A 16,284-nucleotide genomic window follows, 5' to 3' on the forward strand; every position below is an offset into this window, starting at 1 on the left:
ATTTTAGCTTGCTAATACGGTGCCAAGAAATTTCACTTAGTTGTGATGTGTTTAAGAGGCACCCTCAAATGTAATTATTGATGTCTTAATAAAAAATACTTAAGTTTGGCTGTACTGTTCCCTAAAATAAGCTCCATTTTTGAAGCAGAGCTTGTACTTATTCAAATTAGACACGTGCTTACTAATTTGCTTTGTTTTTTAAAAAGTGTCCCTATAAATTTATTTTTCTAGAGGATATTTCACACAGACTACCTGACTTTGCCAGGGCATTCTGATTCTGTCCACAGTTAATTCACTCAGTGGTGAAATGTGTAGTTATGTCAGAACAGACAACAACCATGTGAGTTTCATGTGCTTGGTTTTAATTCACAGTCAAGCTCTCAGAAGATTTAAAATCTGCAATGTAGAAATTGTTTCTAAAGGTAGTGGGATTTGCTTTATTTCATAGAAATACAATCTGGAATCTAACTTTGGGAGACCCCTTTTTCTTGTGATTTTTGTGTATGTAAACTTCTCAGAAGAAATTTGAACTGGTGTCAGCTACTAGTTATTACACTTGTACATACATGTTGCTGTCTTGACTTGCCAGACAGAAATTGCTTTTAGCAGAACTTACAACTTCTCTGGAAATTTTTCTCTAATGTAAATTGCGACAGAAAGAATAGGAATCCTATGGGTGATAGAAAAAGTCCTAATGATTTTTCATATTTTGGACATGCTTTTGAGTATCTGAATCCTACTTTCCCATCTGTTATAGATTATTTGTAAAGTGCTTTAAAGAATACCACTTCCACAGCTACATTTCAGGTCCTCATTATATTTCTGTGAGGCCATGCCCAAAGGTCAGCTTGTCAGTATTTTTGAAAACCCGCATTTTAAAGCTATATGCATCATGTTTTTAATGTCAGTATACGGTGGTATGTTTTACTGATCTACAAAACAGAATTACTCAAGCTAATTTACTGCATTCATTTGGAGCCCTCTACAGCTACTTGTTTATAATTCATACATATGTTTTGCATACCATATATCATAACCGAAGAAACAATGGTTTTTAATAATAGAATATACTTTTTAGAGACAAGCTGTGTGGATTTTTTAAAAAATGCGTTTTTTATTAAACATTAATAAGCCACTTGCTTTGTTTTGTTGTAGCTATCCATACAACTTTTAATTTTAGGGCATATAAGATAAATTTTAAACCAAATAATAAAATGGGTTATCTAAAATCAGATTTGTATGTAATTATAAGATTGCATCCTGTCCTCAAATCCAAATACATGAAACTATTTTAACTAATTTATACTGAATGACTTCTGTTTACATTATAATATAATCTTCCTTATTAGTGATAGAAAAGAAAAAGGGAAAACAGCGGAGAAACTAGAAGTGTAGTTGTAGAAAGTAAAAAAGACAACTTTGTATTTTGAGTTCTTTATGTGAAATACATAAGAAAAGATTAGAAAAATAGAACACTTCGAGGGAAGCTGCTTGAAGTCTCTATTCTTGCAGATGTATAAGCCTAATATTTTGTACCTACGAGGGTCTCCAGTCCTAACCATAGAATAGTTCACACCCACAGAACCCTGGCCTAGTGAACCACGACTGCAAACAATAATCACCCAATCAGCCCTGAACTTTTGTGGGATTTGCTGCTTCAGCTGGATCCTTATAAGTTGATGGCATGACTTAAAGAGCTGGTGGAGGCCATAGTGAAACCTCTCTGAATGGTTTTTCAATGCTCTTGGGAATCTGGAGAGGTACCAGTTGACTGGAAGTTGGCAAATATTGTCCCAGTCTTCAAGGAGGGCAGCAGGGATGACCCTGGTAACTACAGGCCTGCTAAGTCTCACCTCGGTGCCTAGTAAGATTATGGAGAAGATTATTCTGAGAGCTAGTGAAAAACACCTGAAAACAAACACAGGCATTGGTCCCAGCCAACATGCGTTCATTAGAGGAAGGTTCTGCTGAACTAACTTGATTTCTTTCTATAACAAGGTAACCCACCTAGCTGGCCAACAGAAGCCAGTTGATGTTATGTCTCTGGGTTTCAGAAAGGCCTTTGATACTGCCTCTCACAGTATCCTTCTAAATAAAATGCCCAGCATCCAGCTGGACAAGCACATAATGTGTTGGGTGACCAGTTGGCTGAGGGGTCAAGCTCAAAGGGTCATAGTAAATGGGGTCACACCAGTCTAGCAACTAGTCACTAGTGGGGTTCCACAGGGATCCATTTTAGGGCCAGTTCTTTTTAATATATTCATAAATGACTCAGATGCAGGACTTGAAGTTTTCAGATGACACCAAATTAAAGGGAGTGGTTGATACTCCCAAGGGCAGAGAGTCCTAGACAGATTGGAGTGCTGGGCAATTGCCAATCATATGACATTTAACAAGGAGAAGTGCTGGATCTTGCACCTGGGACAAGGTGCAAGGGGTAACCCTGGATATTCATACAGCCTGGGGAGTCAGAGGCTGGAGAGCAGCCCTGTGGAAAGGCATCAGGGGGTTCTGGTCAATGGGAAGTTGCACATGAGCCAACAGTGTGCCCTGGCAGCCAGGAGGGATAACAGAGTCCTGGGGTGCATCAAGCAGGGCACTGCCAGCTGGGTGGGGGGGGTGATTGTCCCACTTTGCTCTGCACTGGTGCAGCCCCATCTGGAGCACTGGGTGCAGTTTTGGGCACTGCAGGACAGAAAGGACATAGAGCTACTACAGAGTGTACAGAGGAGGGCCGTGAGGTTGGTGAAGGGCTTAGAGGGAAAACCTTATGAGGAGCAGCTAAAGGCACTTGTTCTGCTCAGCCTGGAGAAGAGGAGGCTGAGGGGAGGCCTCATCACAGCTCACTGCTTCCTCACTAGGGAAGGAGGAGGAGCAGGCATTGACCTCTTCTTCTGCCTGGTGACCAACAATAGCACCTTGGGGAATGGTAGGAAGATGTGCTGGGGGAAGTTTAGGTTAGATATAAAGAAAATGGTTTTCACCCAGAGGGTGGTTGAGCAGTGGAACAGGATCCCCAGGGAAACAGTTGTGGCACCAAGCCTGCCTGAGTTCAAGAAGCATTTGGATGATGATCTCAGGCACATCGTGTGATTCTTGGGGTGCCCTACACAGGAACAGGATCCTGATGTGTCTCTTCCAACTCAGAAGATTTTATGGTTCAGCTAGATGGGACTTTGAGTGATCACCTAGTCCAGCTGATGGCCACTTTGAGGCTGACCAGAAGTTGAAGTATATTATTGAGGGTGGTCTCCACATGCCTCTTAGTCACTGACAGGCTTGGAGCACCCTCTTGGAAATTTGTTCCAGGGTTTTACTACCCTCTCAGACACATATGTGTCCTCGTGGCAAGTTCAGATTTCCCCTGAGTGATGGACACATGTTTGTGCCATTCCTGTGCATCTTGGCACTGGATCCCAGGGAGAAGACATCAGCACCTCCCTCTCCACATCCCTTTTCCTTGAGTCAAGATAAAATTTAACTCAATCTGCATCTGTTTGGAAAGACCTGTCTGGTATTCTGATTCTGTTGTCTCAAACTCAGGTTAGTATTACAGCTTAAAAAATCAAAACCAAACATTTTGCATTTGCCTTTTCTATCTAGTGTAGTAACAGAAGATAATATTACATAGCATAGGATAATATACTAAACTATATTAGATTAATAACATATATCATTATCTTTTATGATATAATAGTGTATAAATAATATGTAATAATACATAATTATATATATTGCCTTTAAAGATAAAAAACCCAGAGTAATTTCAACTGAATATATCTTAAAAAAAAAAGGGAGTTTTTTATGTTTACGTGGGATACAAAATGAACAAGTTTTTTTCTATAAACTGCACCTACCCTACTGTTAGAGGTAACCTGCCTAACCTGCAAAATGGACACTACCTCCGATAAATTTTAGAAGCGTCTTCTCTTTTTTTACATTCCTGTGTAAAATGTGACCAATCTGCCACGACCCATTACACTGTCTCTGGTACTCCTTTGAAAATTCCCATTGCAGGTGTGGCCCATTGATGTCATACAAATTTGTACAATACAGGATTTTTATATGCACGTCTTTCTTTCATCTAAAGACATAGAAATGACAGAAGATGTCTCATGTAAAAGTATGATTCATGTTAATAAGAAGAATAATTTTGCAAAGCTGTCCTGCATGGTTCCTCTAACATTTAATATGTCTATATAAGGAACAATGTAATCAGAGCTCATGCAAGTATTTACTGTTGCTACTTTTCAGTTGATGGATTAAATTTATATATGAAGTTCTCTAATATTAAAATCTGAGATGCATTTAAACATCCTAGATGTTTAAATGTTAGATGTCCCCTTTTTCTCAGGTTCTTCTGTGTATGTTACCATGCTAGGAAAACTTCAGCATGTCAAACACTCATTATCATGTGCCTGTCTTGTATACGTACAGTGCTGCTTCAATTATTTTCATCACCTTTTTATATTTTTATCATAACTGGATCATCATGGTCTTTCTCTAAAGAAAAGATGACAAGAGAAGTTAACTTCCTGCCCCCTGAGCTGGAAGATAAGGACAGAGAGCAGCACAAACCCCCCTATAGTCCAGGTGGAAGCAGTTAACAACCTGCTATGGCACCTGGACAATCTCAAGTCCCACCCACGAGTATTGAGGGAGCTGGCAGAGGAGCTTGCCAAGCCTCTCTCCATCATTTACCATCAGTCTTGGTTAACAGGGAAGGTCCCAAATGACTGGAGGCTTTCCAGTGTGATACCCATCTACGAGAAGGGCCAGAAGGAGGAACTGGGGGACTACAAGCCTGTCAGCCTGACTTCAGTGCCCAGAAAAATTATGGAGAGGTTTCTCTTGAGCACGCTTATGTGGCATGTGAAGGACAGCCAGGGGATCAGGCCCAGCCAGTATGGGTTTATGAAATGCAGGTCCTGCTTGACCAACCAGATCTTGTTCTATGACCAAGTAACCCATCTTGTAGACAAGGGAAAAGCTGTGGACATTGTCTACCTGAACTTCAGTAAAGCCTTCGGCATCATCTACCACAGCATTCTCTTAGTGAAGCTGGTGTCTCATGACATCAGACAGGTGTATTTTTGTTGAGTTAAAAACTGGCTGGATGTCTGGGCCCAGAGAGTTGTACTTAACAGAGTTAAATCCAGTTGGCAGCTGGTCACCAGTGGTGTCCCCAGGGCTCAGTTTTGGGGCCAGTCCTGTTTACTGTCTTTATCAGTGATTTAGATGAGGGGACTGAGTGCTTCCTCAGCAAGTTTGCAGATGCCAATTTGGGTGGGAGTGTTGGTCTGCTTGAGAGTTGGAAGACTCTGTGGAGGCTGATAATAAGTTTAACAAGGCCAAGTGCAGGGTCCCATGCAATGCTACAGGCTTGGGGAAGAATGACTGGAAAGCTGCCAGGCAGAAAAAGACGTAGGAGTGTTAGTCAGCACTTGGCTGAATATGAACCAGCAGTGTGCTCAGGTGGCCAAGAGGCCAAGAGCATCCTGGCCTGTATCAGGGACAGTGTGTCCAGCAGGAGAAGGGAAGTGATCATAGCCCTCTGCTCAACACTGGTGGTGCTGCGCCTCAAATACTGTGTTCAGTTCTGGGCCCAATGCTACACAAAAGACATTGAGTTGCAGGAGCAAATTCAGAGAAGGGCAACCAAGCTGGTGAAGGGACTGGAGGATAAGTCCTCTGATAGTAGGCTGAAGGAATTGGGAGTCTTTGGTTCGGACAAGAGGAGGCAGAGAGGAGACCTTATGACTCTCTACAGCTACCCAGCTGGGGGTTGTAGTGTGGTGGCTGTTGGCCACTTCTCTCAAGTAAGTAACAGTAGGACCAGAGGAAATGGCCTGAAGTTGCACCAGGGGAGGTTTAGACTAGATAATAGGAAGAATTTATTCACTGAGAGAGCAGTTAGGTGCTGGAACAGGCTGCCCAGGGAGGTGGTGGAGTCAGCATCCCTGGAAGTATTCAGTAACCATGTAGATGAGGCACTTCAGAACATGCTCTAGTGGGCATGGTGATACAGATACATTTTTAAAATTTGTTTCACTGGGGGGGGATGTTGATGGTTGGATGCGGTGATCTTAGAAGTCTTTTCCAAGTATGACAGTTCTGTGATTCCACAAGGCACTATGTGATTCAGCTAGTTTCTAGAAACTTGTTTGCAGTTGTTCTGTCAAGTGGGGGACTGATTGGGCTTCTGGGCCTTTGCATGTATGGTAGTTTTTCTGAAAATAAATGTTTACTATTTGATATGATTTTTTTTCCCACTTTCTAGGTGCATTAAATTTTAATCCTGATGCTGCTGATGCCATTCCAGGAGAAAGACAACCTACAGATACAAACTGGGTAAATAAAGATAGGAAAGACTCTAACAGTAAGCATAATAAAAGTAATTCACCATTTCCTAGTCTGTGTTCTGAAAGAGGTACTGATTATGAAAGCTTTTCCACAAAGCATCGTGACATTTGTAATCCAGAAAGTCTGCATGGGAATTCTGAAGGCTTTCATGAATATTTTGGTACCAATAAAAGTCTGAAGAATCGCAACTTGCAAAGCCAGAGGTGGCATAGATCAAGAAATGATAGCACATGTACTAGAAGTAAGATAAGGCAAAGTACTGCTGATGCTGCTTCAGGTCCAGGAATTTCAGATGCTGCAATAGTACCTGGGAGAAGAGCAATTCCTAGAGTATACAATGACTTTCTCTCCTCAGAGAGTGACAGGGAGGTACCTAATGCAGATAGCAGAGGAGCAAAGCCAAAGAAAACACATATGATGCATGCATCTGAAAGAAGTATCAGGGAGAAGTCAAAGCAAGTACATGAACATGAAAAGAGAGTGAGCTCTAAACAGAAAGTAGACCTATTTGAAAATGTTCCATCTTTTGATTTGATTCAGTCTGACTCTTCAGAGTCATCTGTTGGAAAGGCATTCTGTATTGCACCTGTTGGTAGTGGGGATGAGCAGAAGGGATATAATTATATAAACAAAAGATATCCTCGTAAACCTGTGTGGAATAAGCCCCTGATGGAAAAGGAGTGTCAGAAAAGACATGACTCTCACCGTAATAAAAATGCAAAATTAGGTAAGAAGTATTCTCTTGCATGTACTCCAAAAAATAAAAATGAGAGGAAGAAAGAACTGTCCATTCACAAAAATGATGAAAACTTGACCAGTGACACCAGACATCAGTTGTCTGATTCTGTCAGATGTAATGGAAGAAAGTTCCTGCTAAAGGGAGATCAGGCACCTGCACTTCATTTCAGCTGGACCCAGTACTGGAAAAAGCAAAGTGATGTACCAAAAAACAAAGAAACTCATACAGGTAAGCTTTCTAGATTATCCTGTACTCCTGCATAGAAGATAAAATCTTGAATAATTCAAACTGCCTTGACATTTGGCTAGCTGAAGAGGCTTATTACTTCACATTAGATCAGTATCATTTTCAGAGAGTAGAGTTACATGTAAATATGTGATTTCTGAGTGGGGGAGGTATTCTGTAACTTTGGTGGGAAGAAACAGATTTTTAGTTTAACTTGTTTTGGCTTTTTTACTACCAAACTGCAAATGATGTCCTCATCAGGCACTGTGTTAAAACATGTGTTCTGGAATAGGAGAGTAAAATTCTGAGCATTCTAAACAATGGGACCTGGGGGGAAGATGGGACACGACAATCCTAAAACTGGTTTTTGCAGAATGAGTTTTCTCATATTTTGTGTAGAATTAGGAAAATGCCAGATAAACTTCATTCTGCTCTTAACTGGATTATTTGAGAGTTAATCTGGCAAAACTGAAGTTAAATGTGGACTTTGTTATGTTTGCACATCTAACTGTTTTCAGGTTGGTTTGTCTTCCATTGTGTAGTTCTTGATTTATTTTCCAAAGTACTTTGGAAAATACTTTTAAGTATTTGGAAAATACTTTGGAAAGTACTTTAGCTTTCATATGGGTAAAAAGGCCCTGTACTTCAATGATTGTTTCCCACTAATTCCATTCCTAAAGCAGTCAGTTTATGAGGGGTTTATTTCTGTAATACAGATGCTTCATTGTTAATATTTATTGTGTGGTGGTTAATATTTATTGAGGATGGGAGTTCAATTTACTTTGGGCTGAAACCTCTGTAGTCAAAAGCTCTAAGCTTTTTGGTTTAAACTTTGTGTGAAGTTAGAATTTTCATATAAAGACATGAGTAAAATCTCAAACTTCTGCCAAGTTTAAATTATTAACTGATTTGTAAGATCAGAGTGATTGGTATTCATAAACAGGAATAATTTTTTTGCCACTTTTATGGGAGTCTCCTACTCCTTCTTCCTGTTCTGAAATTAGAGAAGTGCATACCAAATATCAAACTGTAATCTTCCAGGAATAAACAAATACCTTGCTTACAGCCACACAGGAAAAGTAAGTTCTATTGTAATTTAAATGATGAAAGCTTGGAATTTCATTTGAATTTTGTTTCTCAGCTAGCTCATGTTTCATGCACAAGTAAAATATTTTATTTGCAGGGTCATTGATTGAACAGTTGACCACAGAAAAGTATGAGTGCATGGTGTGCTGTGAGGTGGTCCGAATAGTTGCCCCAGTATGGAGCTGTCAGAATTGTTACCATGTATTCCATCTGAATTGCATCAAGAAGTGGGCACGATCACCAGCTTCACAAGCTGAAGGTTGGTATTCTCTTGTGTGCACTTGCTCAATATAAAAAATAGCAAAGTATGGATTTTTTTTCAGGATTCTTCGGATGCTTTGTATAATTCTTCTAACTGTTATGATTCTTTCTATTATTCTAGCTAAAACTAATTTCCAAGTTTGGACACATGAGTATGAGATAATTCCATGAAATCAGTTCACCAAGTTGCAAAGTTCTCTGACACTTTTTACACACCAAGAGAGGTCTCATCTTCTTTTGTCTGCGCTTTCTGAGTAGTCAGACAAACAGTTATTCTTTCTTCTGGATCATAATGGGTAATGGGTGTCAGTTACAAGGGAAGAGCAGGTGTTGATCCCTCAGGGACAAGGCACAACACTCAGCAGATGAAAGCTTCGGCTTTGATGAAAGCACAGTGAGTGTTTCCATGGGGGAAGCCCCAGCCAGCCAGTGCTAATCAAATGGTTCACAATGGAACCCTGCTCAAAGGGATGCACCATGGGGACGGATAATAAAACTTGTGCTGATTAACATTGTGCATATGCAGTGTCCTCTTCTGCTGATCAGTGAACTTGCTGATGTAATTCAGGTGCTGTTGTCTGAATTTCAAGATCCTCCATTCAAAGATGGGTGCAGGGAGACAAGTAGGCTATCTGGGGTTACCATAGTAATGAGGTAAAACATACTTGTTTTGGAAGAAACAAAGGACAAATCCTAATCTCTTTTCTAGGACACTCCTTCATATATATGTTTTATTGGAGATGTCTTCCCTCAGAGAAGACTTGGCCTTCTGTTGTTTTGACAGTCAAATGAAAAATGATTTTTTGGCCAAGCCAGGTAAAAGAATCTCCTGATTATCTATGGGGGGTTCATAGGACATTGCTCTATTCTTGCTTTGCTTACATTAGACTTGTGGTTGACATCTGAAGTTCAGTATTTCTACAGTGTAGACTGGCAGTAGCACTTGGAACTAGAGAATGGGTTTTGTTTGAATACTAGAGATATCCTTGTCAGAAGGAGGGGGAAGAGAAGATCATGTTACCATCATGTGGAAAGATTTCCTGTAAGGAAGAACATAACTTTCTCTTTAACTATCATTTTTACTAACATGCTGAATTACATCTTGGAGGAACGTAACTTTTATATATTGTAAAGCTAAGGTCAATATGACAAAAATATCTGCACTGCATGATCTATTACTTTGTTATATTTATAAAAGGGAAATTGTTGTCTCTTGCCATCTTCCTTCTACTTCTTTTATAAACTGATGCTTCAATGACTTGTGCCCCTACATTGAAAGAACAAAAATTTAAGCTATTTGCTCCTTTCTTTGCAAGGAAGGTAGTTTTACTGGTATTTTCATTTGACTGGAAGGATTGGAGATACTTCAGTTATAGTAACTGCCTTTTTCTATTCTGCTTCCTCTGCTGCCCCTTCTGTCCACTTCCAGATGAGCTGCTGGTCTGTACCAGTAGCGTATTGGCCTCAATATTGGCTTCTGAGTTTCACTGGTCAGAATATGAACCTGCTTGCATTTTTTCTCCTTTTTTTTCCTTTTTTTTCTTTTTTTTTCTGAAAGCCATGCTTTTCAGAGGCTGAAGCCATTCTGAGGACCTTGAATATTACACCGATGTCACTTTTTTGTTACTGGGACAAAAGCTTTTGATTATGTCTAGTTTAGGAGTCAAAGCAGTAATTCATTCTGATTCAGATTATCTCATTGGAGAAGTGCATTAGAAATTTCAGTAAGGATAACATGAAACTGCCAGTGTTGATTCTAGTATATTCTAGTACAGTTGAAATGACTGAGATAATGTGTTTGAAGTTTTTTTAATGTATTTGATGTTGTAAATATGTTGAAAATTCCTGCTGTACTGCTGCGTTTGGAAATAGAGCCTTTTAGCATTCATTCTTAAATTCCAGCAGATAATGTTTGGATCTTTTCTTATGTAATCATCTATGACTCATCTAGGCCTGATGTGAAGAGCTCTTCCTACTCAAGTTTCTTTTAAACCTCTTAATCCTTTAGGATTCTGGAAACTGGAGATCCATTTCTGTGCCTTTATGACAACAGCTGTGCTATTGGAAGGGGCAGGGTTCTGGGCATGGTACCACAGACAAAGAGTTTTTTGACTAAATATGCTACAAATAGAGATGCTTGCAATGTGAGGGTGTATGGAAAATTTCTGGTAAATAATTACAAGTAATTATTTAATGCTTTTGTACCAGTGGTCAAGGCTATAACCAAGATAAGTGGTAGGTAGTGCTCCTTCCCATCCCTTTAGTCTGTCTTGCAGGCCTGTAGCAAGGTTGGGCTCTTGACTCACTTGGATGTTTTTCTCTAACTGGACTTTTTGTCTATTTCTTACTGTTTCCCTGTTACGTGAGCCCTATTTTTATTCTGTGTGTCTCTTTTGTTCTTTTTCATGGGATTTTTCCCCAAATGAGATCTTTTTTTACCTAAATTTTCCTTATTTCAATCAATAACTGATGTCATCCTCAGCAAGGCCAAAGGCAAATCATCCAGCTACTTCATATTTGTTTCCTGATGGGTATTACTAATGTGTCTCATTAATGTCTGGTTCATTTGTTCCACCTTCTCACTGGACTGAGGTCTCCAAGTAGTATGCAGATCTCACATTTTTCCCAAAGCGTTTAAGTCTTACATTGATATCACCTCTTTCTATAAAATGGGGTCCCCTGTCTGATGACATTCCTCTAGGTACTACAAATCTAGGAATGAGTTCCTTCAAAAGAATTTTACTTCTTTTGTCTGATTGGTAGAGCATGGAAAGCCTGAAGAGGTATCTACTAATACTAGCAAGTACCTGTACCCATTTTGTCTGGGAGCTAAGAAAAGTTGGTTTGCCAATAATCTGGTGTATTTCCTCTTCTTGCCTCTCCAGGTGTGGTCTTGGCTGGATTTTAGGTTTATTTTCCAAACACAGCCCACACTTCCTAGTAATATACGCCTTTGCATATATTTAGTAAGTCATACATGAGGGAATTAATGGCATTCATCATGTCCTGAGGGTCAGAGTTAGGTTCTCCATTTGTTACCAAGTCTGTAAAATAAAATACTTGTGCCTCCAAAGCATTTTTTTCAAGAATGTGGACAAATATCTTTCCTTCTTAAAAGTTAATCTGAGTCCTGAATTTAGTCAATTTATTGCTTCCTAAAAGTGGCAGTACATAGATTCAGGTATGCATAGAAATTCATGACTGAAAATCCATTTTCCCACCTCACACTGGAGGTGCTGGAAGAAGTGCTTCACTTCTCTTTTCCCTGTTGCACTAACAACTGGCATTAAACATTCAGTTAAGAGGCCCCTTGCAAAAGTTTAGAACAGTAAAATAGTTCCCATATCTATAAAAACATTAGACCTTTCCTTACAGACATAAAGCTTTATTGTAACCAAAGGTTATGCTGTGGAATTTAATTTCACCCCTGTTTTCTGTCAATATTAGTCCTTATCTCAATCTGTTGTCAGTATTTCAGAGATCCGATATGACTTAGACCTAGGGCAGCCCCTTCATAGAATCACAGAAAGTTAGGCAATGGAAGGGACCTTGAAAGATCATCTAGGCCACCCCCCCTGGCCAAAGCAGGGTCACCTACAGCAGGTCACACAGGAACACATCCATGTGCGTTTTGAATGTCTCCAGGGAAGGAGACTCCACAACCTCCCTTGGCAGCCTGTGCCAGTGCTCTGTCACCCTCACAGTGAAAAAATTCTTCCTAATATTTACACGGAACCGCCTGTGCTCCAGTTTATAACCATTGCTCCTTGTCCTGTTGTTAGTCACCCCTGAGAAAACCTTGACACTCCCCCCTTACATATTTATAAAAATAAAAATGAGGTTCCCCCTCAGTCTCCTCCAAGCTGCAGAGCCCCAGCTCCCTCAGCCTTCCCTCGTAAGGGAGATGTTCCACTCCCTTCATCATCTTGGTCGCTCTGCACTGGACTCTTTCAGGCAGTTCCCTGTCCTTCTGGAACTGAGGGGCCCAGAACTGGACACAATATTCCAGATGTGGCCTCACCAGGGCAGAGTAGAGGGGGAGGAGAACCTCTCTGGACCTACTAACCACCCCCCTTCTTATGCACCCCAGGATGCCATTGGCCTTCTTGGCCCCAAGGGCACATTGCTGGCTCATGGTCATCCTTCCGTCCACCAGCACTCCTGGGCCCCCTTCCCCTGTGCTGCTCTCCAACAGCTCAGTCCCCAACCTGTACTGGTACCTGGGGTTGTTCTTTCCCAGGTATAAGACTCTACACTTGCCCTTGTTGTAATTCATTAAATTTCTCCCTGCCCAACTCTCCAGTCTGCCTGGGTCCCTCTGAATGGCAGCACAGCCTTCTGGGGTGTCAGCCACTCCACCCAGTTTTGTGTCATCAGCAAACTTGCTGACAGTACACTCTGTTCCCTCATCCAGGTCATCAATAAATATATTGAATAGTACTGGTCCCAGTACTGACCCATTAAGGACTCTACTAGAACCAGACTTCCAACAAGACTCCATCCCATTGACTCCAACTCTCTGGCTTCTATCCTTCAACCAGCTCCAGATCCACCTCACTACCCAATCATCCAGGCCACACTTCTTCAGTTTAGCTCCAAGGATGCTGTGGGAGACAGTGTCAAATGCCTTCCTGAAATCAAGATAAACTATGTCTGCTGCTCTGCCATCATCCATCCAGATGGTTACATCCTCACAGCAGGCTATCAGGTTGGTCAGACATGACTTCCCCTTAGTGAAGCCATGTTGACTGCTCCTGATAAGCCTCTTGTCCTTGATGTGCCTGGAGACAGCACCAAGAATGAGTTGTTCCATCACCTTTCCAGGGATGGAGGTGAGGCTGACAGGTCTGTAGTTACCCCAGGTCCTCTTTCTTGCCTTTCTTGAAGACTGGAGTGACACTTGCTTTCCTCCAGTCCTCAGGCACCTCTCCTGTTTCCAATGACTTACCAAAGATGATGGACAATGGCCTAGCAATGACATCCGCCAGTTCCCTCAGCACCTGTGGGTGCATCCCACCAGGACCCATGGATATATGGATATCCAGCCCCATTAACTGATCCTTAACACAACCCTCATCAACCAAGGCAAACTCATCCTTTACTCAACTCTAAGACTTCCTCAGCAGCCTTAGAGGTCTGGGGCTCCTGGGGATGCTCTCCAGTCTCAGTATGCACAGAGGCAAAGAAGGTGTTCAGCAATTCTGCCTTCTTTGTATCCTCTGTCACCAGGGCACCCACCTCATTCAGCACTGAGCCTACATTGCCTCTGGTGTTAGTTTCATCTGCTATGTATTTGAAGAAGCCCTTTCCTGTGGTCCTTAACCTCTCTTGCAAGATTTAATTCCAAGGAGGCTTTAGCTTTCCTAGCTTACCTCTCTGCATTCTCAGACAACAGTCTTACGTTCCTCCCATGTGACCATCCCTTCCTTCCACAATCTATAGCTTCTCTTCTTCCATTTGGTTTACCCAGCAGGTCCCTGTTCAGCCATACAGATCTCCTAGTTCCCTTTCTTTATGTTCTTCCCATTGAGATGCATCAGTCCTGAGCTTGGAAGAAACGGTCCTTGAATGTTAACCAACCATCTTGGGCACCCTTAACTTCTAGTACCCTGTTCCATAGGATTTCCCCCAGCAATTGTTTGAAGAGGGCAAAGTTGGCCTTGCCAAATTTCAGAGTTGTGATTCTAGTTGGAATCCTGTTTGTACCACATAAGATCCTGAACTCCACCATCTCATGGTCACTGCACCCAGGGTTGCCCTCATCCTTCACTGCTTCAGCCAGGCCCTCCTTGTTGGTTAGGACAAGATCCAGCAATGCTCCACTCCTAGTTGGCTCCTGCACCAATTGCATCCAGAAGTTGTCAGCAATGCACTGGAGGAACCTCCTGGGCTGTGAATGGTGTGGAAGGCTGTGTAGCCCTTCCAGCAAATATCTGGGTAATTAAAGTCTCCCATGAGACCCAGGGCCTGTGATCCCCAGGCCGCTGCCAGCTGCCTGTAGGAGGCCTCATCAGCTTCCTCATTCTGATCAGGTGGCCTGGAATAGACACCCACCACAGTTTCCCCCACATTTCCCCTTAATTCTCACCCACAAACCCTCAACTTTCTCCTCATCTGCCTCTGGACAGAACTCAATGCATTCAAGTTGCATCTTAGGTAAAGAGAGCACTCCCCCACCTCACCTTGCTGCCCTGTCTTTCCTAAAAAGGAGAAAACCATCCATGAGCACATTCCAGTCATGTGAGCTGTCCCACCATGTCTCTGAAATCACCACTAGACCACAGCCCCTTGACCTCACACAGATCTCTAACTCCTCCTGTTTATTGCCCATGCTGTGTGCATTTGTGTGCAGGCATTTCAGTCTGTGAGCTGAGCCTGCCGACCCCCAGCCTAGGGGGAGGGGGTCCTTCTGGCCTTCATTCAGACTGGTACTTTTTGACTCTGGTGCAAACCCAACTACACCCCATTTATTACCAATTGCCACCTTGAGTGGGACAGCAGATTGAAGGCCATCCTTAGGCTCATCCTTAGTGAGCTTGGTTTTGTCCCCCTCCCCATTTGAGTGTAGTTCAAAGCCCTCTCGATGAGGGCTGCTAACTCCTGAGAGATCCCTTCAGCCAGGGATCTTTCCTGTGCCCTTCTTGGTTACATTATGCACACTGATTTAATCCTAGTGGGGCTCAATTTTGGCCGTCCTCCATAGATGGTGATCTTGAACATCTCACTCTGCCCTGGGCTCTGCTTTTGCTTGCAGTGACACCTGCAATTTCATTGTTACCAGGGCTGGGTGACCTATAAAAACCATGTTACACATCTTTCAGTTAGCTTCAGGGTCCAAATCTATTCTCTAGCTCCTCAATAGAAACAGTCCTTGTTAGACTTCTGTCTAACCTCACATACAAGTTTTTGTGTTTATGAATCCTGTGCTGAATCCCATAGAACATTAGGGTCTTAGTTCTGCCCAGGTCCCTCCAAGAGTTAGGATCCTAGACCAGGTTCTCCCTAGGCATAACTCGATTAATGTCACCTAGGCATAACTCAATTAATGTCACCTTGTGGATATTTACATTCCCCTTATTTACCTTTTCTAAAAGTATTAACATTTCCTCATTAGCAAAGAGGATTTGTAAGAATGCCTGGATATCACCTTCCCAGGTGGGGCTAAAGGTAATCATTATTTTTTTTGAGTAGCTCGAACACCTCCCTGAGATTAGCTCAATACTGTCCCACAAACTGTGTCCAATTTAACAGGGCCTGTGCTGTACAAGGGATGTTCACATAAACAGGTTGCCCCTCCACCCCAATTGCTTGTCTTAAATGGACTTGGAACAGTGGGACACTGTCCCCTTATTCTCTCAGCCACTGACCTGAAATCCAAAGCTGCCTACTTGCCCCCCTTTCACTCTCTGCAAATGCAGGTGGTGCATTACCAAGGTCAAGAGGAGGAGCTGGGAGTACCAAGAGCTACACATCTACATTCTCATTCCCATTTAGTCACTTAAAACAACCTTTCTTACTATTTCAGTCCTGCCTGCTGTAGACTGAGCAACACTGCAGCAGTCTTTTCTGCCCTCCTTTTCAGTATACCATTCCCTCTTTCATGCACATTT

The 16,284-nt window shown here is 42.0% G+C and overlaps 1 protein-coding gene across 4 annotated transcripts in view; it reads left to right on the forward strand.

The window, feature by feature from the left end:
- The window catches only part of NFX1 (nuclear transcription factor, X-box binding 1), a 64,801-nt gene that overhangs the window by 5,006 nt on the left and 43,511 nt on the right, over positions 1–16,284 (forward strand). For all 4 annotated transcript variants that reach the window (XM_071736221.1, XM_071736222.1, XM_071736225.1 and 1 more), the window contains exons 2-3: positions 6,281–7,330; positions 8,511–8,672. In XM_071736221.1, coding sequence (XP_071592322.1) covers positions 6,281–7,330; positions 8,511–8,672 — 1,212 coding nt within the window. The remainder of the gene's footprint in view (positions 1–6,280; positions 7,331–8,510; positions 8,673–16,284) is intronic.

The sequence above is a fragment of the Heliangelus exortis genome, chromosome 2 (assembly GCF_036169615.1).
Source record: "Heliangelus exortis chromosome 2, bHelExo1.hap1, whole genome shotgun sequence".
NCBI lineage: Eukaryota > Metazoa > Chordata > Aves > Apodiformes > Trochilidae > Heliangelus > Heliangelus exortis.